This window comes from Lampris incognitus, chromosome 20 (genome assembly GCF_029633865.1).
Source record: "Lampris incognitus isolate fLamInc1 chromosome 20, fLamInc1.hap2, whole genome shotgun sequence".
Taxonomy (NCBI): Eukaryota; Metazoa; Chordata; class Actinopteri; order Lampriformes; family Lampridae; genus Lampris; species Lampris incognitus.
Genome location: NC_079230.1, coordinates 31,766,582 through 31,792,264, shown reverse-complemented (window position 1 = coordinate 31,792,264; position 25,683 = coordinate 31,766,582). Strand labels below are relative to the sequence as shown.

General features: G+C 45.8%; 1 protein-coding gene across 1 annotated transcript in view; it reads left to right on the top strand.

Annotated features, from left to right (window-relative positions):
* Window positions 1-25,683, top strand: part of focad (focadhesin) — a 148,486-nt gene that overhangs the window by 119,527 nt on the left and 3,276 nt on the right. Inside the window, exons 31-40 of the mRNA XM_056300322.1 lie at window positions 2,990-3,112; window positions 3,444-3,521; window positions 3,927-3,998; window positions 8,547-8,649; window positions 8,775-8,855; window positions 12,660-12,788; window positions 12,876-12,991; window positions 13,073-13,333; window positions 17,434-17,523; window positions 17,900-18,077. Coding sequence (XP_056156297.1) covers window positions 2,990-3,112; window positions 3,444-3,521; window positions 3,927-3,998; window positions 8,547-8,649; window positions 8,775-8,855; window positions 12,660-12,788; window positions 12,876-12,991; window positions 13,073-13,333; window positions 17,434-17,523; window positions 17,900-18,077 — 1,231 coding nt within the window. The remainder of the gene's footprint in view (window positions 1-2,989; window positions 3,113-3,443; window positions 3,522-3,926; window positions 3,999-8,546; window positions 8,650-8,774; window positions 8,856-12,659; window positions 12,789-12,875; window positions 12,992-13,072; window positions 13,334-17,433; window positions 17,524-17,899; window positions 18,078-25,683) is intronic.

Below are 25,683 nucleotides of genomic sequence, written 5' to 3'. Positions count from 1 at the left end.
TATGAAGACCGCTCTTCGGGCCAGCTTCAAGGATAGCAGCTGGGTCGACAGGCTCCCGTGGGTCATGCTGGGCCTCAGGACTGCCCCTAAGGAGGCCCTCCAATCCTTGTCCTCTGAACTGGTTTACGGACAGCTGCTGTGGGTCCCAGGTGATTTTGTCCCCAGCACCACAGCTCCCGGGTCTGCAGCCCATTAACGAACCATGCTCCTTGATAACGCCAGAGCTTTTGCACCGGTCCCCACTTCGCAACACGGCTTCCTACAGTCTCACATCCCCGCAAGTATGCAGTCAGCAGAATATGTTTTCATCGCCACGATGCCCACCGTGGACCCCTGCAGCCTCCCTACGATGGGCCATTCCGTGTCCTGGAGACAGGATACAAGCACTTTGTCTTGGAAGTCGGCAACAAGCCAGAGCGCATTTCAGTAGATCGTCTCAAACCGGCTCACCTGGACTTGGACTGACCTGTTGGACTTGCCCAGCCCCCACAACGGGGGCACCCTCCTACCCTGCACCCATCCCCTTACAAGGCCCCTAACGTTCCTCCACCACCTGCCCTACCCCCATGCCACCGCTGGGTCCTTAAGGCCCCTCCTGTAGGCACCTCGGCCTCCGCAGCTGTTCGGCGAAGCCGTTGCAGCCGGTCCATCCTCCCCCCCTCCATATTTATCTCTTATTATGGTGAATTCTGGGGGGACGTATGTAGTGGACTATATGGGCACAATTCACCATAATTGGTTGGCGTTCTGTGTTAGGTTGACATGCGCCCTTTAAGAAAGGGTTTCCGGGTTGACAGGGCGGAGCTAGGACTGGAATGGTTGGAGCAGCGCCAGGTTGCTCGCATTGTGATTTTGTACAGAAAAATAAATGACCCACGTTCGTGTAGTCAATTAGAGAAATTGTCTGTCTCTACTTTCCTGCAATTTCCACACAGGACTGGTTTGATGCAAATGCCACACATTGGCACTCTTCTGGACGGTATTCACAGAGCACACAAAACTAGCCTTGATTAACCAACTTTGGAATGTGTTACTGAGAAAGTACACGAAAAGCCAGAGTTTTATAAGCAAATTTTAGCAGTGTTGATTGGGTTTCCTCCGGGGGCTCCGGTTTCCTCCCACAGTCCAAAGACATGTAAGTCAGGTGACCATCTTTGGGCCAAGAAGCTGTTCTGTCTGTCCTATTAGAAGCGCTGATGGACCCACCCTCATAAAGGACCAGGTAATGGTCAGTCAATGATGGAGAGAACACTTCAAAGCAATCTTCAATCACTCCAACACAGTGGACACCGTCATCCTTGATGAGCTTCCATTGCTGCCCGCCATCCAGACCCTTGATGCTCCACCATCCTTCGGTGAAGTCAGTCTCAGCCATCAGATCACTGAAGAACACCAAAAGCCCAGGTCCTGATTCTCTCCCTGCCAAAATTCTAAAGCAAGGAGGCTACCTCTGCACACGAGCAGTTTACCTGTTCATTGCCGAGGTGTGGAAGCAGGACTGTGTCCCCCATCAGTGGAGGGATGCAAACATCATCACCATCTACAAGAACAAGGGTTGTACATTGTGTGTGGGAACAGCAGGGGGATATCACTCCTTGCAATGGCTTGCAAAGTACTGACAAAAGTCATGCTCCGCAGGTTGGTTGACAACATTACTGTGGGCATCCTTCCAGAATCCCAGTGTGGCTTCAGGAAAAACAGAAGCACTGTGGACATGATCTTCTCTACACGACAGCTGCAGGAAAAGCGTCAAGAACAGAAGCAAAACCTGTTCATTGCCTTCGTGGACCTCTCAAAGGCCTTCGACACAGTAGACCCTGGCCTCCTTTGGGAGGTCCTCCTGCATTATGGCTGCCCCACAAAATTTGTCAACATCTTGCATCAATTGCATATCAAGTGCATATGCGCCAACACTACCATCTGACAATGGTGTGAAGGACTATCAGTAAATACCACCAAGACTGAGGTGTTATGCCAATGTTGGTCCAGCCCCCCACCCACTATCCCTGTCTTCACTATAGAACACCAACCATTCTCAGTTGTTCCAGCTTTCAAATACCTGGGCAACATCCTTTCTGAGGACTGCAACACTGATCACAAAACTCACAATAGAATCAAACAAGCCTCTGTAGCCTTTGGCAAACTGCCATAAGGTCTCCCAAAACAAACACCTCCACCTGCACACCAAAATTGCCATTTACAAAGCCGTCTGCTTCACAACTCCTATATAGCTGTGAAGTCTGGGTCATATACAGCCACCACCTAAGGTTGCTGGAGCGGTTCCACATAAGATGTCTGCAGCGAATAATGGGGATTATGTGGCGTGACCGTGTTCCTCATGCTGAGATTCTTGCTAGGACAAACTGCAAGAGCATAGAAGTCACAGTCACCGAACACCAACTGCGCTGGCTTGGGCATGTCATCAGGATGCCTCAAGAACGCCTGCTACATCAAGTCCTGTATGGACAGCTTCATCTGGGCCGCCGGTCTGCAGGTGGTCAGGAGAAGGGATACAAAGACAAACTAAAAACTTTGCTGAAGAAGTGTTGTATCGACCCCTTGAGACTGGAGCAAGCTGCCATCAACTCTTCCAACTGGCGAGAGATCTGCCACAGAGGTGGAGAACAGCTGGACATGGAAAAAAACAACAGAAAAGACTGAGGAGACACACAACCATGCCTGCCCCACTAACTCAGACTTCATATGCCCAACGTGCAGTAAAACTTGTGGCTCAAGAAGTTGACTCTAAAGTCATTAAAGAACACACCGTTAATGAGGAGGGATGTCATCATCGGCCTCAGTGGACTACAAGCAAGCGCGTGTGTGTGTGTGTTTTGTGTGGTTGTTAACATGCGCATATGCCTGCCTCAGTTTTACTTTTTGGTGCCTCTCTGTGTCCAAGTATCTGTATATCATATATCCTTATAAATGTAGCTCTGTGGTAGTTGATGAAGATTCAGACTGTGTGTGTTTGTGTGTGTTTTCATAGACTCCAGGCTTTTCCCTGGCACTGGGGTTAGTGGTCCATGGCATGTCCAACTGCGGTCATGGCAAGGCAGAAGACATCCACCCTCGTCTGCTGGCTGCTTGGATCAAAATCCTGCTGGCGGAGGTATTGAGACTTAAATCCACACCATTAAGGAATAGGTAGGCTGATAGGCTGAAGACATTGAGATAAGAAGCTGTTTGGGAGACTACAATACAGGTTTTATAAAACTGTACCTTAAATGAAAGCCTTGACAGAATGACCAAACTTCTAACAGGTAAACTCAATGGTTGGTTTTGAAGTTTCTGTTCTGCTTGACACTGAAAACTATTTTGCAGTAACTGAGAGTAAACGTGTGTGAGCTTGAAAGTTGATGACATCAGGCAGCCAGAACTTCTTGGATCTTTTCCTGTCTTTATTGAGTGATCAGTTTGAGAGACCAAGTTCTCTGTTTCAGGGCTGTCCAACTATGCAGCGTCTGGCTGCGGTCAACGGCCTCGTGGCTCTTGTCGGATCCGAGAGTTACATTATTCAGGTAAGGTAGCCTTCCAGTAACTGGTTCAGGAGATCCGTTTTCTGAATTGATATTACATGTGTGGGTTTGTGATGTCCATTTTTAGGGCTAAGTGGTACTTCGAAGAGAGAGCATGTTATAATCCTACTTTAAAACAATGAAGTGATCATTTTTGTCATAGATTCAGAACTGTTAGACTGTGAGATCTGCCTCAAGGTGGTGCAAAGTATGCATCAAGAACCAAAGTAAATTGTGCACTTTCAGCACCGTATAATGTTTAACCGGTCAGGTGTAATGATACCTGTGCTTGGTTTCTAAAATAACAGTACAGTAATGACCAGATGTTGGATCTACGTTCTTGGATCTGAAGATGTAATGAACAGTTACCATCAGCTGTTCAGGTCAACCTGCTTTGCTCTGTTTTAGCTGAAGAGTGAACCGGAGCTTTCCAGTCAGCATCAGAACAGACTGAATGAAGTTATTCGGACAATCACACAGGTGGGGGAACACATTTGATGACTACTACAATTACCACTACCATTGCACTTACTGCTGTGCTACTACTACTATTACTACTACTACTCCTCCTGCTCCTACTACTGCTACCACTACTACTCCTACTCCTACTACTGCTGCTACTGCTACTACTACCATTACTACCAATACTGCTACAATAGTATTTTAGTACTAGTGATGGAGGAAATTAGTATCTTGATACAACATGTATTGACAGATATGTTTCATCACTCATCGACGTGACCTCTTCAGTCTCACCTGACTGCAGGTGTCCCCACCCTTGTAAACAATACAGTGGCATAACAACGGAAAACAACGATCAGTTTCATATGCAAATATGGACGTGACCATTAACTACAGTTACAGTGGCCATGTGTACTGTTCACAGAGGATCTGGGAACGTTTGCATTCACAGCATTGTAAGATGGCGACAGATGTACTCTTACCCCCCCCCCCCCCTGTTTCAGGGATGGTTGTTCCCTCACCACATAGATGGCCTCTTTGACTCCCCGTTCAAACCAGTGTTCCTCCCTATCAAGGATGTGCGCATCCTCATCCCTGAAAGAGTGGCCACTGGCCTACAGATGGTGCAGACTGTGGAGTCCTGGCCTGTAGATGGTGTGTGGACTGTGGAGTCCTGGCCTGTAGATGGTGCAGACTGTGGAGTCCTGGCCTGTAGATGGTGTGCAGACTGTGGAGTCCTGGCCTGTAGATGGTGTGCAGACTGTGGAGTCCTGGCCTGTAGATGGTGTGTAGACTGTGGAGTCCTGGCCTGTAGATGGTGTGTAGACTGTGGAGTCCTGGCCTGTAGATGGTGTGTGGACTGTGGAGTCCTGGCCTGTAGATGGTGTGTAGACTGTGGAGTCCTGGCCTGACGCATTAGCTCTCCTGTGTTGTGTCATCCTCTTGGCCAGCGCCTGGTTAGTTTCCCCAATGTTCAAGTCACGACAATCCTCCTGGCACTTAACAGCTATATTATATTGAGGAAATTAGTTGTAGTAAAGAAGTAATGAATAAAAGGTGATAGAGCAGGGCCTTCTCTGAAAAATAATTTTTTGGGGAATTATCCGATCTAATCCTTGGAGCTGACTGCAGTTGGGGTTTTTTCCCTTATAGCAAGCTGACTGTTAGCTTTTGCTCACAAAATGTTTTTTAATTTAAAGACTATCGTAGGTTAGGTTTCGTCTTGGGGTGTCTGGGTAGCGTACCGGTCTATTCTGTTGCCTACCAACATAGGGATCGCTAGATCGACTCCCCGTGTTACCTCCAGCTTGGTCAGGCGTCCCTACAGACACAGTTGGCTGTGTCTGTGGGTATGTGTCCCGGTTGCTGCACTAGACCCTCGTCTGGTCAGTTGGAGCGCCTGTTCAGGGGTGAGGGGGAACTGGGGGGAATAGTGTGATCTTACCACGCACTACGTCCCCCTGGTGAAACTCCTCACTGTCAGGTGAAAAGAAGCGGCTGGTGACTCCACATGTATGGGAGGAGGCATGTGGTAGTCGGCAGCCCTCCTCGGATCAGCAGAGGGGGTGGAGCAGCGACCGGGACGGCTCGGAAGAGTGGGGTAATTGACCGGGTACAATTGGGGAGAAAGGGGGGGGGGGGTTTGGTCTTGAATTACTTTTAAATGCCAAACACCAGCAAGCACAATTTGCAACCACACACACGCGTGCCTTTGGTTTTTTAGTTTTTGTTTTTTCTGGACCTAATCGTAATGTATTTTGAATCTGCATCATATTTCTTATCAAGTATGTCTTCATAACATTTTGTTTGTAGTCACATTGGCCCTCATTCAATCGCATGTACAAATTTGTTCTTATACACCCATGGAATTTTTTTTAGCTCTTTAGAGTGTCTGACATTCTGGAGCAAAGCCTGATGGTTATTTGTAGTTCCTTCCCCCTAATATCTGTTGTATACCTCTTGCAACGAGCGATCACCCAGGCTTGCAAAGACATCAGTTTTAGCCAACTGGTGTCTAAATTTGGGGGTTACCAGGTTCTGCACTGGTCTCTGAGACAAAAGTCAGGGCTTGAAATGTTCCATGGGTGTGTAAGAACACATTTGTACGTACAAACGATTGATGAATGAGGCCCAACTGTATTTTAAGTGTTGCAGAAATTGCCTATTTAGCAGCAGTTTCTTCCATCAAAATAGAGAATTAATTTGTCCAGGTTTACATTAACCAAATCATAGTGTGTCTTTCTATAGTTTTACATAGTATGTTAATTGTAATGTTGATCGAGTAACAGTCAATAAAAAATATGAAAGTAATTTGAGTAGGGTCACAATATTTGGGAAGTGTGGCAATATAGCAGCTGACCTATAGTAGGAGCTGAGGGATAGATTATGGGTGATGACCAAGGTTTCTTTTGGCACAAATGAATGAAACATCTTTGCACCTTTACATGCATCTTTGAAGAATTTAATGGCAATAACATCTAATGGAGGACTCGAGCACCTCATAGTAGAGATGGTTTCATAAAAAAACACAAAACAACTCAGATCAAACTGGCATAGAACAGTAGTAGTAAAAGAGGAGGGGAAAAACTGGGGAAAAAAACCTTTTTTACAAAGAATACCAAGCACTTCTCACTTCAGTACGGTGCCAGAGCGGAGGATAAAATTGCATTTCAATTGTTCAGCTCTGTACTGAACTGTTCATATTGAACTGTTCAGCTCTATACTGAACTGTTCATATTAAACTGTTCAACTCTGTACTAAACTGTTCATATTGAACTGTTCAACTCTGTACTAAACTGTTCATATTGAACTGTTCAGCTCTATACTGAACTGTTCATATTGAACTGTTCAACTCTGTACTAAACTGTTCATATTGAACTGTTCAACTCTATACTGAACTGTTCATATTGAACTGTTCAACTCTGTACTGAACTGTTCATATTGAACTGTTCAACTCTGTACTAAACTGTTCATGTTGAACTGTTCGGCTCTATACTGAGCTGTTCATATTGAACTGTTCAACTCTACTGAACTGTTCATGTTGAACTGTTCAGCTCTATACTGAACTGTTCATATTGGACTGTTCGGCTCTGTACTGAACTGTTCATATTGAACTGTTCAGCTCTATACTGAACTGTTCATATTGAACTGTTCAACTCTGTACTAAACTGTTCATATTGAACTGTTCAGCTCTATATTGAACTGTTCAGCTCTGTACTGAACTGTTCATATTGAACTGTAAGGCCAGTTTTTAAACATGAGGTCAGGGATCCTAGCATCCTGTACTGCTTCCTCACAACTGAATATTAGCTTATTTGTCATGTGTGACATAGTGTGTGTGTGTGTGTGTGTGTGTGTGTGTGTGTGTGTGTGTGTGTGTGGAACGGTGAGGTACAGAAAGAAACAAAAATATTGGTAGCAGGGCTCAAGAGCTTTATATGTTCAGCAAAGCATGAGAGGATTTAAAATGACAACAGAAATTACAAAGAACATTTGATAGTTACAAGTGGAACAGAAAAATGAACAAATCAGAGGTCAGCTCTTACACATCCCCCTCAGATGGGTACCCTTTTTCCTCCATCAAACAAACATCACTAGTGTTACACTGGAAGTAAGTGCTCGGACCTTGTTTCACAGAAAAACAACTCCCCCTTCTTTCTGCTTCTTTATATTACAATAATACATGCATAAAATGTCAAATAAAAAGGGTTTTTCAGTTACCAACACTATTTATTGATTTGTTTTTGTTTCTTCCCTCTGCTTTGGCAAAGTATATCTAATGTTTGTTTCGTTTTTGGTCCCGCCCCTCCTTCATTCTCATTGGTCGGTGGAAAAAGAAGCGACATTAATGAGTTATGTTCAGCAAAAGTTAAAAGTGTTTCATCTTTGGAAAGAAGAGCCGCACTCGCAACAGTGGGCTGTAAAACAAGAGGTCGTGCAATGCCACCTTTCCATAGAAACAATACAAAAATACAGGAACTGGGGGCAACCGGGTCACATAGCAGTCTATTCCGTGGCCTACCAACACAGGGATCGCCGGTTCAAATCCCCCGTGTTACCTCTGGCTTGGTTGGGTGTCCGCACAGACACAATCGGCCGTGTCTGCGGGCGGGAAGCCGGATGTGGGTGTGTCCTGGTCCTCCCACGCGCTACATCCCCCTGGTGAAACTCCTGACTGTCAGGTGAAAAGAAGCGGCTGGTGACTCCACATGTATGGGAGGAGATATGTGGTAGTCTGCAGCCCTCCCCGGATCGGCAGAGGGGGTGGTGCAGCGACCGGGACCGCTCAGAAGAGTGGGGTAATTGGTCAATTACAACTAGGGAGGAAAAGGGGGAAAAACACCCCCCCCCCCAAAAAAAGAGCCTTTTAAAAAAAATTTTTTTTTTATACATTGTGCACAGTTTACATTTTATGAAACACAAATTCAGCAAGTCCTTTCTTGCTTGGACTTAATAACATTTGTCTTTCACAGTGCTAAAACTGTCCTTGTTAGAAATTCTTTAGATGCTAGTTTTGTCTGCTGTTAGCTTGTTTGTGCGTCAGAGTGTTGTGTCTTTCTTTTGTAGGTCATTTCCTTCTCAGGAGCAATCGGGCTACAGTCCAACAGCGCCTGTTTAGTGGGTCATTTGTATTTGGCCAACATGACTACAGATCGTAGTCACACATCAGGTAAACACAGCCGACTATCACCTGGAAATACAAGAAACTAGGTGGGAAATTTCAACATTTAAAAAGTTTTTAAGCTAATAACTCAATGGTTCATCCAGTAAAAGTGCTCTGCTCCATGCTTCCAGTGCCTCAGGACTTCAGTTATCTCCCCGAGAAGAGCGTCATCAGATCAATTGTTGACTTCATCATTGAGGCAGGACGGAAAGGTCAGTTGGTTCTCTTCCCAGCTAGTCCTCACTTCCTGCATCCGCTGTGTTTCACTCGTCATCTTCAGCTCCTGTTAGTTTGGATTACTTTAATATTGCATTTAGTAAATTGACAGATGTTGCTAGTTTATCAGCCTTGAAATGATCATACTTCAGAATATACATAATTTCCATAATGGGAGCAAATTGAAAAGCAAACATGGTATGATCTAATGATCAATGTGATCAAGTTATCATATCCAGAACCACATACTGCTCATGCTGCTCATGCTGCTCATACTGCTCATACTGCTCATGCTACTCATACTGCTCATGCTACTCATACTGCTCATACTGCTCACACTACTCATACTGCTCATGCTACTCATACTGCTCATGCTACTCATACTACTCATACTGCTCATACTGCTCACACTACTCATACTGCTGATGCTGCTCATGCTGCTCATACTGCTGATGCTGCTGATGCTGCTCATACTGCTCATGCTGCTCATGCTGCTCATACTGCTGATGCTGCTCATACTGCTGATGCTGGTCATGCTGCTCATGCTGCTCATGCTGCTCATACTGCTCATGCTGCTCATACTGCTGATGCTGCTGATGCTGCTCATGCTGGTCATGCTGCTCATGCTGCTCATGCTGCTGATGCTGCTCATGCTGGTCATGCTGGTCATACTGCTCATGCTGCTCATACTGCTCATGCTGCTCATGCTGCTCATGCTGCTGATGCTGCTCATGCTGGTCATGCTGGTCATACTGCTGATGCTGCTCATACTGCTGATGCTGCTCATGCTGCTCATACTGCTCATGCTGCTCATACTGCTGATGCTGCTCATACTGCTCATGCTGGTCATGCTGGTCATGCTGCTGATGCTGCTCATACTGCTCATACTGCTGATGCTACTCATACTGCTCATGCTGCTCATGCTGCTCATACTGCTCATGCTGCTCATACTGCTGATGCTGCTCATGCTACTCATACTGCTCATACTGCTCATACTGCTCATGCTACTCATGCTGCTCATACTGCTCATGCTGCTCATACTGCTCATACTGCTCATGCTGCTCATACTGGTCATGCTGCTCATGCTGCTCATACTGCTCATATTGCTCATGCTGCTCATACTGCTCATACTGCTCATGCTGCTCATACTGCTCATGCTGCTCATACTGGTCATGCTGCTCATGCTACTCATACTGCTCATACTGCTCATACTGCTCATGCTACTCATGCTGCTCATACTGGTCATGCTGCTCATGCTACTCATGCTGCTCATACTGCTCATGCTACTCATGCTGCTCATACTGGTCATGCTGCTCATGCTACTCATGCTGCTCATACTGGTCATGCTGCTCATGCTACTCATGCTGCTCATACTGCTCATGCTACTCATGCTGCTCATACTGGTCATGCTGCTCATGCTACTCATGCTACTCATACTGCTCATACTGCTCATACTGCTCATGCTACTCATACTGCTCATACTGCTCATACTGCTCATGCTGCTCATGCTACTCATGCTGGTCATGCTGCTCATACTGCTCATACTGCTGATGCTGCTCATACTGCTCATACTGCTCATGCTACTCATGCTGCTCATACTGCTCATGCTACTCATGCTGCTCATACTGGTCATGCTGCTCATGCTACTCATGCTGCTCATACTGGTCATGCTGCTCATGCTACTCATGCTGCTCATACTGGTCATGCTGCTCATGCTACTCATGCTGCTCATACTGGTCATGCTGCTCATGCTACTCATGCTGCTCATACTGGTCATGCTGCTCATGCTACTCATGCTGCTCATACTGCTCATGCTACTCATGCTGCTCATACTGGTCATGCTGCTCATGCTACTCATGCTACTCATACTGCTCATACTGCTCATACTGCTCATGCTACTCATACTGCTCATACTGCTCATACTGCTCATGCTGCTCATGCTACTCATGCTGGTCATGCTGCTCATACTGCTCATACTGCTGATGCTGCTCATACTGCTCATACTGCTCATGCTACTCATACTGCTGATGCTGCTGATGCTGCTCATACTGGTCATGCTGCTCATACTGGTCATGCTGCTCATACTGCTCATGCTACTCATGCTGGTCATGCTGCTCATACTGGTCATGCTGCTCATACTGCTCATGCTACTCATGCTGGTCATGCTGCTCATACTGCGCATGCTGCTCCTGCTACCCATGCTAACAGTGGCCTGAAACAAGTATGTAGCACAGTCACACTCAGTGGCATTTAGATTTTGTGTGCGGTGAAAAGGTGCCAGGATTTGTAGCACACTGGCAAGAATTTCTCAATATGCAGCCGAAAATACCAGATAGACACAGATGTTCCATAATGTGCCATGTGGGAGACGGTCGTATACTGGGATGTGCTGTTTCATTATAACTGAACCATTCAAGTGATTTTTACCTTCCATGCAAAAGATTATTTATCTGTTGGTGTATCTGTGTATTTTCTATATCTGGGCCATTTTCACAGTTTTCTGCTCTACATATCTTTTGATAAATTAATGCAACTTGATTGATTGATTATTAAACAGGGTTCATAAAAACAATCATATATTTGTGAAACAGGGAGAGGAAAGGTGCTGAATGCAGATGTGATTTTGATTGTAAGCAATCACCTGTCTGATCTCTAGTGATCATATGAGATGGGAAAACCACAGCTGGCTGGTAATATTTACCTCTGAGGTACATGTGTACTAACAAATACATTGCCTTTGCCATTCTTGGATTATTTCTCATTGACACAGCTTATAAGGAACCTAGTAGTTAGAAACGATGGGGGTTTTTGCAGGTTGGATGAAACAGTCATCCAGAAGTTAGATGGACTGTTTAATTATGCAGCATTCTACATAGTCTGTTGATAATAGTATGCTTGGTTGCTGTTTAAGCATGCAGTATATACTCATCGGGAATACAGTACACTAGCATGTGGTTGTCAACATGCCCTGCCCCTTCAGCAAATATGGACTAGTTTAGCATAAATGGAGATTTATCAAAACGTGCAGTCTGGGCATCTGGGTAGCGTGGTGGTCTATTCCATTGCCTACCAACACGGGGATCACTGGTTCGAACCCCCGTGTTACCTCCGGCTTGATCGGGCATCCCTGCAGACACAATTGGCCGTGTCTGCAGGTGGGAAGCCGGATGTGGGTATGTGTCCTGGTCGCTGCACTAGCGCCTCCTCTGGTCAGTCGGGGCGCCTGTTCATGGGGGAGGGGGAACCGGGGGGAATAGCGTGATCCTCCCACGCGCTACATCCCCCTGGCAAAACTCCTCACTGTCAGGTGAACAGAAGCGGCTGACATGTATGGGAGGAGGCATGTGGTAGTCCGCAGCCCTCCCTGGCTCGGCAGAGGGGGTGGAGCCGAGACCGGGACGGCTCAGAGAGCAGGGTGGTTGGCCAGGTACAATTGGGGAGAAAAAGGGGGTGGGAAAAAGAGCACACAGGAACTTAAACACAGAAAGTATAATTGTTTTGGCTGTGGCAAATTTCTGACTCCGTCAACCGTTTGTGCCGTTTGAGTCTGTAAATTCAGCCCTCGTCCCACGTAACTATATTTAAATCAAGATTTGGTCACTATAAAATAGAACTTAATATCCGAGACCCCTAAATCACAGGTCTCACGATCACGTATAGTAAACTGTAGTTTGCTGCATGATGTATTCTGAACTGCACGCTCATGATGGATGTACCTGAAAGCCATCGATGTGATATTCCATCTAAAATCTGTGTCGTGTTGAAGTGTGACTTCTTACTGCTTTTTCATTGCTGTCCAGGAGTGGGGTTTGCTCACCCAGGACCGGTGAAGACTGCGCTGGCTCCTCTGGCATCAGTGGGGGCAAGTTTCCAATACCCACCCATCAACTGGAGCGCTGTCTTGTCGCCTCTTATGAGGCTAAACTTTGGTAAGGTTGTGTGCACATGTTCGCACACTTAAAACACACAAGCTAGGGAGCAAAACCACTAAATGCAAATCATCTGTATTCAACTAGGAGAGGATATACAACATCAGTGTTTGGTGCTAGCAGCGTGCCAAGCCCAGTCTTCCCAGAGTGCCTCCCTCTTTTTGGGCTCCTGGCTGTCCCCGCCACTGGTGCACAGTCTCAGTGTAAGTTATATGTTAAAAGCAGTTTTTTAAGCATTCATTAAAAGGCCCTTTGCAATCCTACCGATGATATTTGTCTTACAGTATCACACGAGGGGCTACCTCTACGAGACCGCCGACGTGTGGATGAAGCACATAGCTGAGGACAAACTCCAAGTGTACGTGGAGAGCCTCGGCGTTCAGCAGTTCCAGGAGGAGCTGCGGCCCCAACGGCGGGCCCTTTGCCGGTCCCTGCTACAGGGTTTGGCCCAGGCCATGGCCCTGCCCAACCCACCCAGCAACTGCTGGACCGTCCTCTGCTCCACCACAGAGAAGGTCTTCAACCTTCTGCCTAACCACATCCAGGTACAAGCCAGAACAAAATGCAAGATATCGTCTCATTAAACCATGGACCGCACAACTCACTGGGTCAACTCACCCATTGTTATTATTATTATTGTTATTATTTCTTTCATGTTTCCTGTTCTACACCCTGTAGAGCCAGGTCCAAACTATGGACCTGAGGCACTATAGGGCAGATGTCACTTGATTGACAGTACTTGTCGTAACATGTGGGCTGTTCTGAGTAGGGTGATCTTCTGGACTGCACTGATGTTGATGTTTCCTGGGATACGCTTGGAGAACTTTTCCATTCCCTTCTTCATGAGTCCTAGAGCTCCGATGACCACAGGTGTTGTTTCGGGCTTATTCCCCACATCCTGTTGATTTCAGTCTCCTCTCCAGGTCTTTGTACTTGGTCAGCTTCTCTGTGACTTTCACTGAGGTGTTTTTTTTGGACGGTGTTACCATGTCGATGAGCATGCACCTCTTTTGCTTCCTGTCCTGGATAACGATGTCGGGCTTGTTGGCTTTTATCTCTCCGTCAGTGTGGATGGGCTTGTGTAACACTCGTGTCACTATCTCACACTGGACCAGAGCTAGGCTCTTAAGGAGTGGTTGAGCAACAAAATGGCAGACCAGAGACTGGGGCTACAAAATAAAAAAGCTGTCAATTTAATGACAAAATAGGTTGTTTTAGGTTCAGGTTTCTAATTAGTTCAGTCAATTATCTATTTTATATTTTCCAATTAAGATAAGACAGGTCTATATTTTTCCTAGGATAACAGTCTACTTTATCAAGCTAGAGCTGTTTTGTTCCAGTTATTTTATCCTTTGAGTTAACTCTTTAGTTTCAGGTGGATCAGGTGAGTCTACACTCTAAAATCCCTTTTTCAGGTAAGTTGACCCTTTAAGATCAAACTTTGCAGGAAAAACCCTTCAAGTTCACCATTCAACTCAAAACGTCAATACACAGTCAGTAACATTAGCAATGTCACCTTGATAAAGGCAGTGTCACACCTAACAGGGTGTCCCTTTCTTTTCAGTTCAGTTCAATGTCAACGGTTCAGTTCAAGTCTCACTCTGAGTGAGGGAAAGTCCAGTCCTAGCAACAATGGCAAAGCAGCAGGCTGCTCTGATAGGTCAAACCGTGCTCTTTCAGCGGTAGGTTAGAGTTCCTTGTGGTGGCTCGCCATCTGGTGTCACATGCACGCTGCTGTCTCCATCACACACGACGAAGAATCCTCTTCGACACCTCGGTCCTGGGAAACTCTGCCGGGGCAGAAAACAGGCCATACAAAAAATAAAGGTTCTTACTCACAAAACGCTTCAATCATCAAAATAAATGTATCCTACTCCAAAAGTTCAGTAAAATGGCTGTGGCGGAGGGATACTTCTACTCTCGCCGTCAGTTCTTTTGACTGCGATCGCCGTCAACTAGGCCATTTCCATTATTTGACTTACACAAAATAAATTTGCAAAATGTCAAGAACAACACGTCCTCCTCTTTCCTTCTCAAAATTCAAAATACGGTCATGTACTTCTCGAGTCGGGCACCTATCCTATCTTTTCCGATTCATGCTTCACTACCTTGTGGCCAGCTTTTACAGCAGCTAACTCAGAGTACAACGGTCCATTCAGATCCAATAAAACGAAAGGAAACTTACCAAAACCCTCTAGTTCTTGGTTCTAAATCTCCCCACAGTCCCCAGCTCTGGTTCTACTCTGGCTTTGTTGAATAGTTTGATCAGTTCACCATTTTAGATGGATCTAGCTAATGCCGTTTTCTTACACCTCTCCTTTCCGCCTCGTCCTGTCCTTGCTAGCCTCGCTATAGCTGCACTGAGGCCGCGTGGGGAGGAGCTTAAAGGGGAAGTCCTGTTCCCTTTTTAAAGGGGCTGTGAAATCATTTTCTGTCACCATGTATCAAATTCTTTCCTATTTATTACCATGAATGAATGAATTACTGTGAACTTAATATTTATTTATTTAATATTTACCTATGTATTGCTCTATTTGAAGCCTGGGTTGCACGTGTCCCAGAGGATGGTGACATCATTGTTCTCAGTGACCGTGTTTGGCTGATGTTCGTACCACTTCTCAGTCGTCTTGATCTTGCAACTCCTGCAGATCTTCCAGTGCAGGTATGCTGCCGCCTTGTTGTACCTGTACATGTACTCGGTCTTTGCCAGTTCCAGGCAGCCTGAGACGATGTGGTCGATGGTTTCTTTGTACATTCCACAGATTCTGCATTTTGGGTCTGTTCCATCTTTGATGATGCGATGGTGATAGGATCTTGGTTGCTAGGCTCCGGTCTTGTGCAGCCATTATCAAGCCCTCCGTCTCTGCTTTCAGCCCGGTGCTCCTCAGCCACTGGTGTGGCGTCTGGTGGTCCACGACTGTGTCTCTCATTCTTTCCTCCCTGGTTTTTTGCAGTTGCTGCTGGCCATGGTGTTTTGCCTTCTGCTTCACTCGTTTGGCATAGATGGTAGTTGCCTTGTTTACTGTTGGTGGGGTTTCTGGGACATCAAGCTCTTTCTTGACTTGTGCAGCTTCTTTATTGATGAGGCAGATCTGATGTTCTACTATTATAATTATTATCCATCCATCCATTTTCCAAACTGCTTATCCTGCTCTCAGGGTCGCGGGGATGCTGGAGCCTATCCCAGCAATCATGGGGCGGCAGGCGGGGAGACACCCTGGACAGGCCGCCAGGCCATCACACACACACACACACACACACACCTAGGGACAATGTAGTATGGGGGTTCACCTGACCTACATGTCTTTGGACTGTGGGAGGAAACCGGAGCCCCCGGAGGAAACCCACGCAGACACGGGGAGAACATGCAAACTCCACACAGAGGACGGCCTGGGACGACCCCCAAGGTTGGACTACCCCGGGGCTCGAACCCAGAACCATCTTGCTGTGAGGCGACCACGCTAACCACTGCGCCACCGTGCCGCCTATTATTATTATTATTATTATTATCATTATTGTCATCATCATTTCTTACGTTTCCTGTTTTGCATCCTGTAGCGCTGTAATAACAATAATAAAAATGATTATTGTTATTGTTATTATTATTGTTATTATTATTATTGCCATTAAGTTAACCATGTCCAAATCAGTTTTGGAGGTGGCAGTATCTTCTTTACCCTGTTTACTTTTGAAATAATAGGTTATCATGTTACATTGTTTCATGCTTCCCCCGTTAGCTTCAATATTCCTCATTATCCCACAGACATTTTTCTTTTATGCTAGCGTTTGTTTAGTGTGGGCAGCTGACAGGTGATGGTATAGTCGGCATAGTTAGCCAAAAAGGACACGTTTCTTAAAAGACATGTATCAAATCACATGTAAGTCCATCCATCCATCCATCCATCCATTATCCGAACCGCTTATCCTGCTGTCAGGGTCGCGGGGATGCTGGAGCCTATCCCAGCAGTCACTGGGCGGCAGGCGGGGAGACACCCTGGACAGGCCGCCAGTTCATTAATAAAATGGAAACGTAATGGTTGATGTTAGCCATTGTCACCTGTCATTACGTTACCTAAATGTAGGACGGCATGGTGGCGCAGTGGTTGGCGCTGTCGCCTCACAGCAACAAGGTCGTTAGTTCGAACGCGGGGTAGTCCAACCTTGGAGGTCATCCCAGGTCGTCCTCTGTGTGGAGTTTGCATGTTCTCCCCGTGTCTGCGGTGGGTTTTCTCCGGGTGCTCTGGTTTCCCCCACCAACAAAAAGACATGCATGTTAGGGTTAATACTCCTGTCTGTGCCCCTGAGCAAGGCATGGCAAGACGAGCTGGAGTTGGTCCCCGGCGCTACACGGTGGCTGCCCACTGCTCCGAGCTACACAGCTAGGATGCGTAATTTCCCTACGGGGATCAATAGAGTGTCTCAAAATCAAAATAAAAAAAAAAAAAAAGAATTCTATGTTTTTAACCTTTCCCCTCGAACTTGTGGTCTACACCAAAAGGGGCCCACTCCCGAAATCCATAAGAACGAAAGACTTCCTGTGCATTAGTACGTGTAGCACGGCGTTCTGATGGGGGGAAGTACTTATTAAACAGGGCAGGCTGACTCAGAACACGTTACTTACTGGTTCTCTGCTGGTTTATTTCAGGATGGGGATGCAGACCTGTACATAGGGATCGCCAACTGTCTGACTGAGATGTCAGATATGGAGATAGACCGCATCGCTCGAGTCACGGAGGTTTGGTCTCAAAAACACACCCGCACACCGTCACACAAACAACAAAATACAAAAGAATGTCAAGTAAATGTAATGTTTTTTAATGAGTACTCCGGTGCAGTACACTACTTTTATCTTAATGTGCTGTGGTTGTGGGATGGCTCACAGAGAAGTTCTTACTAAAGGAGTTTTGAGCCCTTTATACAAAATCTAATCAAAATTGACTTTCAGTCGGATGATGTGCAAATTTTAAGGCAGTGCACATGAGATAAGAGCTACTCAGTTTATTTTGAATTGGAATACTATGCTATTATTATTATTATATTGGATATATTAAAAGTAAATATGTGCAGACAGCTTTGTTGACTCATGAGCTGCCTTGTGCTCCTGTGTTTAGGCTGGCATGGAGAAGAGCTGTTTCGTCCTGGCTTATCTGATATCTAAGGGAAGGGTTCCCCTGCTGGGCCTCAATGACGTCATTGCTGCTGTGGTCCGTGGGTGGCCTAGCCGCCACATCGGCTGGCTCCTCTTGCAGAGTTTCTACCTGTGTCGACTGGCCGCTAGCCCCAACACAGGTCAGACAAGAACCAATCAGTTTCCAAATCCTCACCCTACCCGTGAAAGAGGTCATATGCTTTGGGTTTTTTCCCCCTTTAAAATGTCTGCAGTTACAAAGATACCGTGCAGTTCAGTCTGTATCGATGCGATTACAGACCTCAGGCACGTTGCCAAAGTGTCTTTGTCAGCATCCACGGAAGCACAAATGTCCTCGCTCAGTGAAGTTAGCTCAGATGTTGTGTCAGCTCGAAGTGATTCAGTAGCACTGGGAACAGCGTTGTCCGAGGCAGTGGCGTTAACTTGGTCGGTGTTAGCCATCGTGTTAGCACCCTTAACACGTGTAGTAAGCATAGTGCGTAGATATAATTTAGTACTCAAAAAGATGTAGTAGTACGGGGATCACCGGTTCGAATCCCTGTGTTGCCTCCAGCTTGGTCAGGCATCCCTACAGACACAACTGGCCATGTCTGTGGGCGGGAAGCTGGATGTGGGTATGTGTCCTGGTCGCTGCACTAGTGCCTCCTCTGGTTGGTCAGGGTGCCTATTCAGGGGGGAGGGGGAACTGGGGGGAATAGCGTGATCCTCCACGCGCTACGTCCCCCTGGTGAAGCTCCTCACTATCAGGTGAAAAGAAGCGGCTGGTGACTCCACATGTATCGGAAGAGGCATGTGATAGTCTGCAGCCCTCCCCGAATCAGCAGAGGGGGTGGAGCAGAGACCGGGATGGCTCAGAAGAGTGGGGTAATTGGCCGGATACAATTGGGGAGAAAAAGGGGGGAAAATCCCCCCAAAAAAGATGTAGTAGTAAAAAAAAAAGATAGTGCCAGAATGATTATTTGTTCCCAACCATTGACCCAGCCATATGCAACTGGATTCAGTGCTTCCTTGGACCAGGCCACAGAGGGTGAAGGTTAATAACCTAACCTCACACTCTCTTACCCTCAGTACAGGGGCTCCTCAGGGCTGTGTTCTCTCCCCCTGGCTCTTCTCACTTTACACCACCCACTTTACATCCACGGATAGCTCTGTGAAAATCATAAAATACACAGACATAACGATTGTAGGCCTCATCTCAAGCAATGACGAAACCCAGTACCGCACTGCAGTACACCAAGCTGCCACTTGGTGCGCAAACAACAACCTCCTGCTTAATACAGCCAAAACGCAAGAACTCATTACTGACTTCTGATCCATTCCGAATCCCAAAACACCCATACAAATGAATGGAGACCCCATCACCACCACCCACTCTTCTAAATTCCTCGGAACATACATCAGCAATAACCTGAAGTCGAAAATTTAACACTGAACACATCATTGCCAAAGCTCAACAACGACTTTACTTTCTTAGGCAGCTTAAAAGATAGCGGCTCAAACATCAACTGCTCGTTCTGTTTTACTCGGCCATTATCCAGTCCACCATAACATCTTCTATTACAGTAGTACAGTATTCTAGTATTACAGTTTTACAGTATTACAGTATGATACGGCAGCACCGACAGTCACACATGGAAAAAACTGCAGTGGATTGTCAACAAGGCATCCAAAATCACAGGCAACCCACTCCCCTCCGTTGAATCTCTACATACCAACCAGACTGTAAAGTGAGCAAGAAGATCATCTCCGATCCCTCACATCCTGATCATCACCTCTTCCAGCTCCTACCCTCAGGGAGGCGCTACAGGTCACTGTCCACTAAGACTAAACGCTTCACAAACAGTTTTTCCTCCTAGCTGTCAGGACTCTGAATTCCTCCCTATAGTCCCTCCTCACACACCACTGGCACAAATACCACCATTCACCTAACTGCTATGTGTGATGTGCTTATTTTGGTTATTGAGTAACTGTATTGTTCGTGATAATATGTGGAGTGTATGTTGTTGTCCATGTATGTATTGTGCTGCAGAGTTTGTGTACCAAAAACAAATTCCACCTGCCTTGGTCATGTGGCTAATAAAACAATCTAATCTAATCTAATCTGAACAAAATGGGCGACGTAGATACAAAAGCACCATTGTTGGCTGTCCGGGTAGCATAGTGGTCTATTCCGTTGCCTACCAACACGGGTCTTGCCGGTTCGAATCCCCGTGTTGCCTTGAATTGTGTCCCTATAGACACAATTGGCAGTGTCTGCGGGTGAGAAGCTGGATGTCGGTATGTGTTCTGATCGCTGCACTAGCGCCTCCTCTGGTCGGTTGGGGCGCCTTTTCTGAGAGGAGGGGGAACTGGGGGGACTAGTGTGATTCTCCCACACGCTGCGTCCCCCTGGTGAAACTCCTTGCTGTCAGGTGAACAGAACGGCTGGTGACTCCACGTGTATGGGAGGAGGCATGTGGTAGTCTGCAGCCCTCCCCAGATCAGCAGAGGGGGTGGAGCAGAGACCGGGATGGCTCAGAAGAGTGGGGTAATTGGCCAAGTACAACTGACCTTTCGCAAAGTACCTCCCCAGAACGGTGCTGGTCCAATCCTACCTTAGCAACGGTCCGTCAAGCTTTCAAACACACAACAAAATGCTGAAACGGTGTGCCTATGGGATCTGCATATTGGATACTAGATAAGTGAAAAGTTTGGAGGGGGTGTAATTTTCTTTCCCTTTCCGAAACCCAGAACGCAAGGAGAGCAATGTGGGCAATACATTTGGCAGTATAGCAGACCCCATGGCCAGCTTAATCCATCCAAAATCAACAGCAATACCTGTCTGCTCCAAGCTAAGCTTGCTACTAGCTATTATTGATAGCTAATACAGCTAACGTATTATTACTGTTACTTTTACCCACACAATGCGCTGATTTCTTCCTTCATGTTTTGGTGTTTTCCGGCTACTTCCTGGATAGTTCTGAAATGCTTGACGGGCATAGCAACAATAACTAAGGGGGGCGGGACTTTGCGAAAGGTCAATTGGGGAGAAAAGGGGGGGGGAAATCCACACAAAAAAAGCACCACTGTTTTATCAAGTTATTGAACAGTTTGGCAGGGAGCTGTAAACTCTTCCACCCACCCACTCGACACACCACCGGAAGTCCAATTTGCATTAATAGTTGATCTTATTGGATGCATGCATGGCCACACTAGGGTGACAGTGTGCATCTGTTGCCCATGTGCTGACCTGTCTGTTGTTTCTGCCGTACCACTGACTGCTGCCTGTTTGTGAGTTTGTGTATAGTCTGGGTAGATTGTGAAATTGAATTGCCCTTCTGGGATAAATAATATGTCTGAATCTGAATTGATCATGGGTCCATGATCAATTCTTGCACCCGGGCCTGTCATCACTCATTTCCACCAGTTGTGGGCAGGATTACTTTACAACAATATTTGCTTTACGTGATTTCTATGTGAGAGTAACATGGAGTTATAATAATAATAATAATAATAATAATAAACATTTTCTTTAAAGACGCCTTTCATGACACTCAAGATCACCTTACATCAAATATAATAAAGCAGTAAATAAACATTAGTGCATTCAAAAATAAAACAGTAAGCAATAGAGCGTACATCAGCGGTTGTTAAAAAAAACTTGAATTTGATGCTCTTAATGTTGTTAAAGTGAGTGTGCTAGTTTAAAAAAGGTGGGTTTTAAGAGCAGTTTTGAATCCTTGTAATGGAGTTCAGTAAGTGGATGTGATGGGGAATGGAGTTCCAGAGTTTGGGTGCAGCATAGGACAAAGCCCTGGCACCTATTGTGCTGAGATTGATGGCTGGTAGTGAAACTAGACCGGCTGGTGAAGACCGCAGGTAGTGAGATGGCATGTAAGTCTGAAGGAGGTCTGTGAGATAAGCAGGGGATAGATTATGAAGAGCTTTGAATGTTAATATTGAAATTTTACAATTAATCTGCTGTAACACAGGAAGCCGGTGTAATTGAACCAGCAGGGGACAGACATGGTCAGTGGACTTTGACCATGTAATAATCCATGCTGCAGAATTCTGGATGAGTTGAAGTTGGTGAATAAGTTTGTTGGGGATGCCTGCCAGGATTGCATTACAGTAGTCAATACATGATGTGACCAAAGTATTAAATAAGAATTCCGTGGAGTGTTGTGTTAAAACAGGGCGTAGTCTGGAGATGTTTTGCAGATGGAAAAAGGCAATCTGGGAGACATTGTTTATATGACTGGAAAAGGAAATGGTACTATCTAGGATAACACCAAGGCTCTTAGCCTGAGTGGAGACAGGTATGGTGGCCTCAGCAATGGGGAGTGAGCAAATATTAGTTTTTGAGAGTGTAGATTTAGTGCCAATGATGAGTAGTTCAATTTTACTACTGTTGAATTTCAGATAATTGTTATTCATCCATATCTGTGTATTGTGGAGACAAGCAGTGCGGGTAATGGAGGAGGGAGTGGAAATGGGCTTAGTGGATACATATGCTGTGTATCATCAGCAAGGCAGTGGAAATGGATACCACAGTGCCAGAATATGTTGCCAAGAGGGAGGAGGTAAATAATAAACAGGAGTGGCCCCGACCCTGAACCCTGTGGAACTCCATGAGGAACTACCAAACTTTTTGACGGTGATTCTGAATTTGTACAAAGTGTGTCCTGTCTGTAAGGTAGGAAGAAAACCACTGACACACAGTGCCCCCAACTCCAGTGCTAGCCAGACGATCCACGAGGAGCTGATGGGATATAGTATCAAAGGCTGCAGTGAGGTGAAGGAGGATGAGGATAGAGAGTAGATTAGAGTCAGCTGCCCGAAGGAGGTCATTAGTGATCTGAACTAGGGCTGTTTCTGTCCTATGTTTGGGGCGAAAGCCAGATTGGAATTGTTCAAAGGCAGTGTTGTTATCACGGTAGATCTGGAGTCGAGATGCAACTACCCTCTCAAGGATTTTGGAGATTAATGGTAAATTGGAAATAGACCGATAGTTGTTGTGGTCAGCAGAATCTAAATTAAGTTTTTTTCAGCATAGGTCTGATTATGGCAACCTTAAGTGAAGGGGGAACTGTACCAGTGGACAGAGAGGAGTTGATGATGGAGGTCAGAGAGATGATAGAGGGCAGGCATGTTTTAACTAGGGTTGTGGGAATTGGATCCAGGTGACATGTGGAGGTGCTAGACTTAGTAATGAGTATATGTAAATGAGACAACCCATATTTTCAGGGAGGCTAAAGTATCAAGTGCAGAAGATAAAATATTATGGTAACACTTTAGTATGGCGAACATAAAAAAACTTAATTACTAGTGAATTAGTAATGATCAAGATGTCACTTTAGCATGGGGAACATATTCTAAGTAACAAAAACTTAATTTACAGTAATTTAACACTATTAATATTTGTAGTTTTGTGTGTTATGTAAGAACAGACCATATTCATTAAGTGTTAGTAAGGGAGAATAACTCTTCTTGTGGTACTACCACCTTATAAAGGCCATACTAAGCAAAGCATATTGAGATGGTACTACTAATAAGCAATAATTCTGAGGCTATAGAGGGAAAACTCATAGTTAATGGCTTACTGGTTGTATAATAAGGCCATGCAGAATAAGGCATTAATGAGTACGTAATAATGACCAATTAAGAGCCAATATGTTGCTAATTTGCATGCTAATAAGCAACTAATTAATGGTGACTACGTTCCCCATACTAAAGTGTTACCAATATTATTGAAGTAGTCCATAAGATCAGGGAGTGAGGAGGTGGGAGCAGGGATGGGATTGAGGTAAACTGCTGAGATCATCTGGATTAACATATCTAATGCTGCGGTATGATGTGGTACGATGCACCCTTGATTTACTGAGCAGTAGGTTGGTGCTGGATAACACAGCTCTATGGTCAGAGATGGGTAGTTCAGCAGAGGTGATGTTATATGGCATGATGCCGGAACAGCAAACCAAGTCAAGGATACGACCCTTGGTGTGGGTTGTAAAGTTGATATATTGTGTTACATCACAGCAATCTAACATTGCTTTAAAATCTTTAATGAGCATTTTGTCAGTGTTCTCAAACTTATCACTTCGAGCTGGAGGGCAAGGTTGTAAATAAGGAAAAGGACACCTCCCGAGCGAGACAAGATGAGGGGCAATTCTGCAGGGAACAAGGTGGCACTTCCGCTTTGTGGGCATGGTTCAGGTTTATAAAGTCCGACTCCAAGCAGAAAAATATACTCCGCAAACTGCTACAGCAGTTGTCGTTGTCGTTGGAAATAAGATCAGCCTCTTCTGCCGCCAAAATAGCAAGCATGAGCTACGCAGTATCTTGAGAGACAAAAGATGTGGCCCTACAGCATGGGGTGCTCAAAGCAAAACCAAACACACACCTCAGAAAAGATAACGTCATTTGTGGCCACCATACACTTGGTGTTAATGCTCCAAATACAGAGAAAATAACAACATGTCAAGGACTCGCTTCACCAGATTATCCACAAATAGCCGTTGCCATGGTTATTTTATTATGAATATTTTTTTTTTTGAATTTCCAGAAAATTTATTATATCACATGATATATGTCGTTCCCGAGATCTGAAATGACAAATAACATGATAAAAGACTTTGGGCACATCGCACACCCCTGGTTGGCTGGCCGGCCGGTGTGAAAATACTGCGCCGGCCCGTTATCCACCATGGGGCTACCAACATGGTAGCGGTTCCTCCTGCAGGCTACTGGTGTGGGGAGTGTGAAGCGTTATTTATTTACAACGCCTTGAGCATGAGCTGTGCTAGTTCGGCCAAATGAAGCAATGTAAAGAAAAAGTGCTCTTTGGTGAGGCGAGTAGAGAGCAGTTGTCATCAAGAAGCTCATCCGTTGCTATAAATCCTAGTTTTGGCTTGAATAAAATCTTTCAGTGACTCATTTGTGCCAGTTATCCCGTCATCTGCTGGAGATGTTAGACCTGGAACAACAGGTCGATGGTATGTGGTCCCACAGGGTCACATTCGTGGCTGGGGTAAGAATGGCTTTACAGGGGAATGAGAGACAACCAGCGGCACAGTGGTTAGCGCGGTCGCCTCACAGCAAGAAGGTCCTGGGTTCGAACCCCGGGGTAGCCCAACCTTGGGGGTCATCCCAGGTCGTCCTCTGTGTGGAGTTTGCATGTTCTGCGTGAGTTTCCTCCAGGTGCTCTGGTTTCCTCCCAAAGACCAGTGGCAGCTGGTGCTAAAAAAAAAACATTTGGGGGGGGGGGGCAATGTACCTTGGCGCAGCACACCTGACAGCTGCTTTAATGTCCACAGTCACAGCGTTACTAAGGACAATGTAGCCTATTGATTTTGTCAGGGTTGACAGACGGTGGATGATTGACAGTCGAGATGAGGCGTCGTGGTGGGTGTGAGCATGATTGACAGCCTCGAGAATTGTCCAATCACATTAGATCAAACAACATTAAAGCAATACCAATTCACTGCCAATAAAAGTGGGCGTGTCCGGGGCGCACAGAACTGCGCCCCCTGGAAAATCTGAAGAAACCAATCAGACAGCAGCCTCAGGTCACCTGCTCGCCACAAGTTTGGGGGCTTACATAAGGTATGGTTTGGCCGGCGCCCCTCACACAGGAAGTATATGTATTCAGACAGGAAGTATATGTATTCAGACAGGAAGTATGTGTATTCGGACAGGAACCAACCAAACACCATTTGAACCAATATGTAATGCTGCTGACAGGCGCTCACAGACTGAAAACACTTC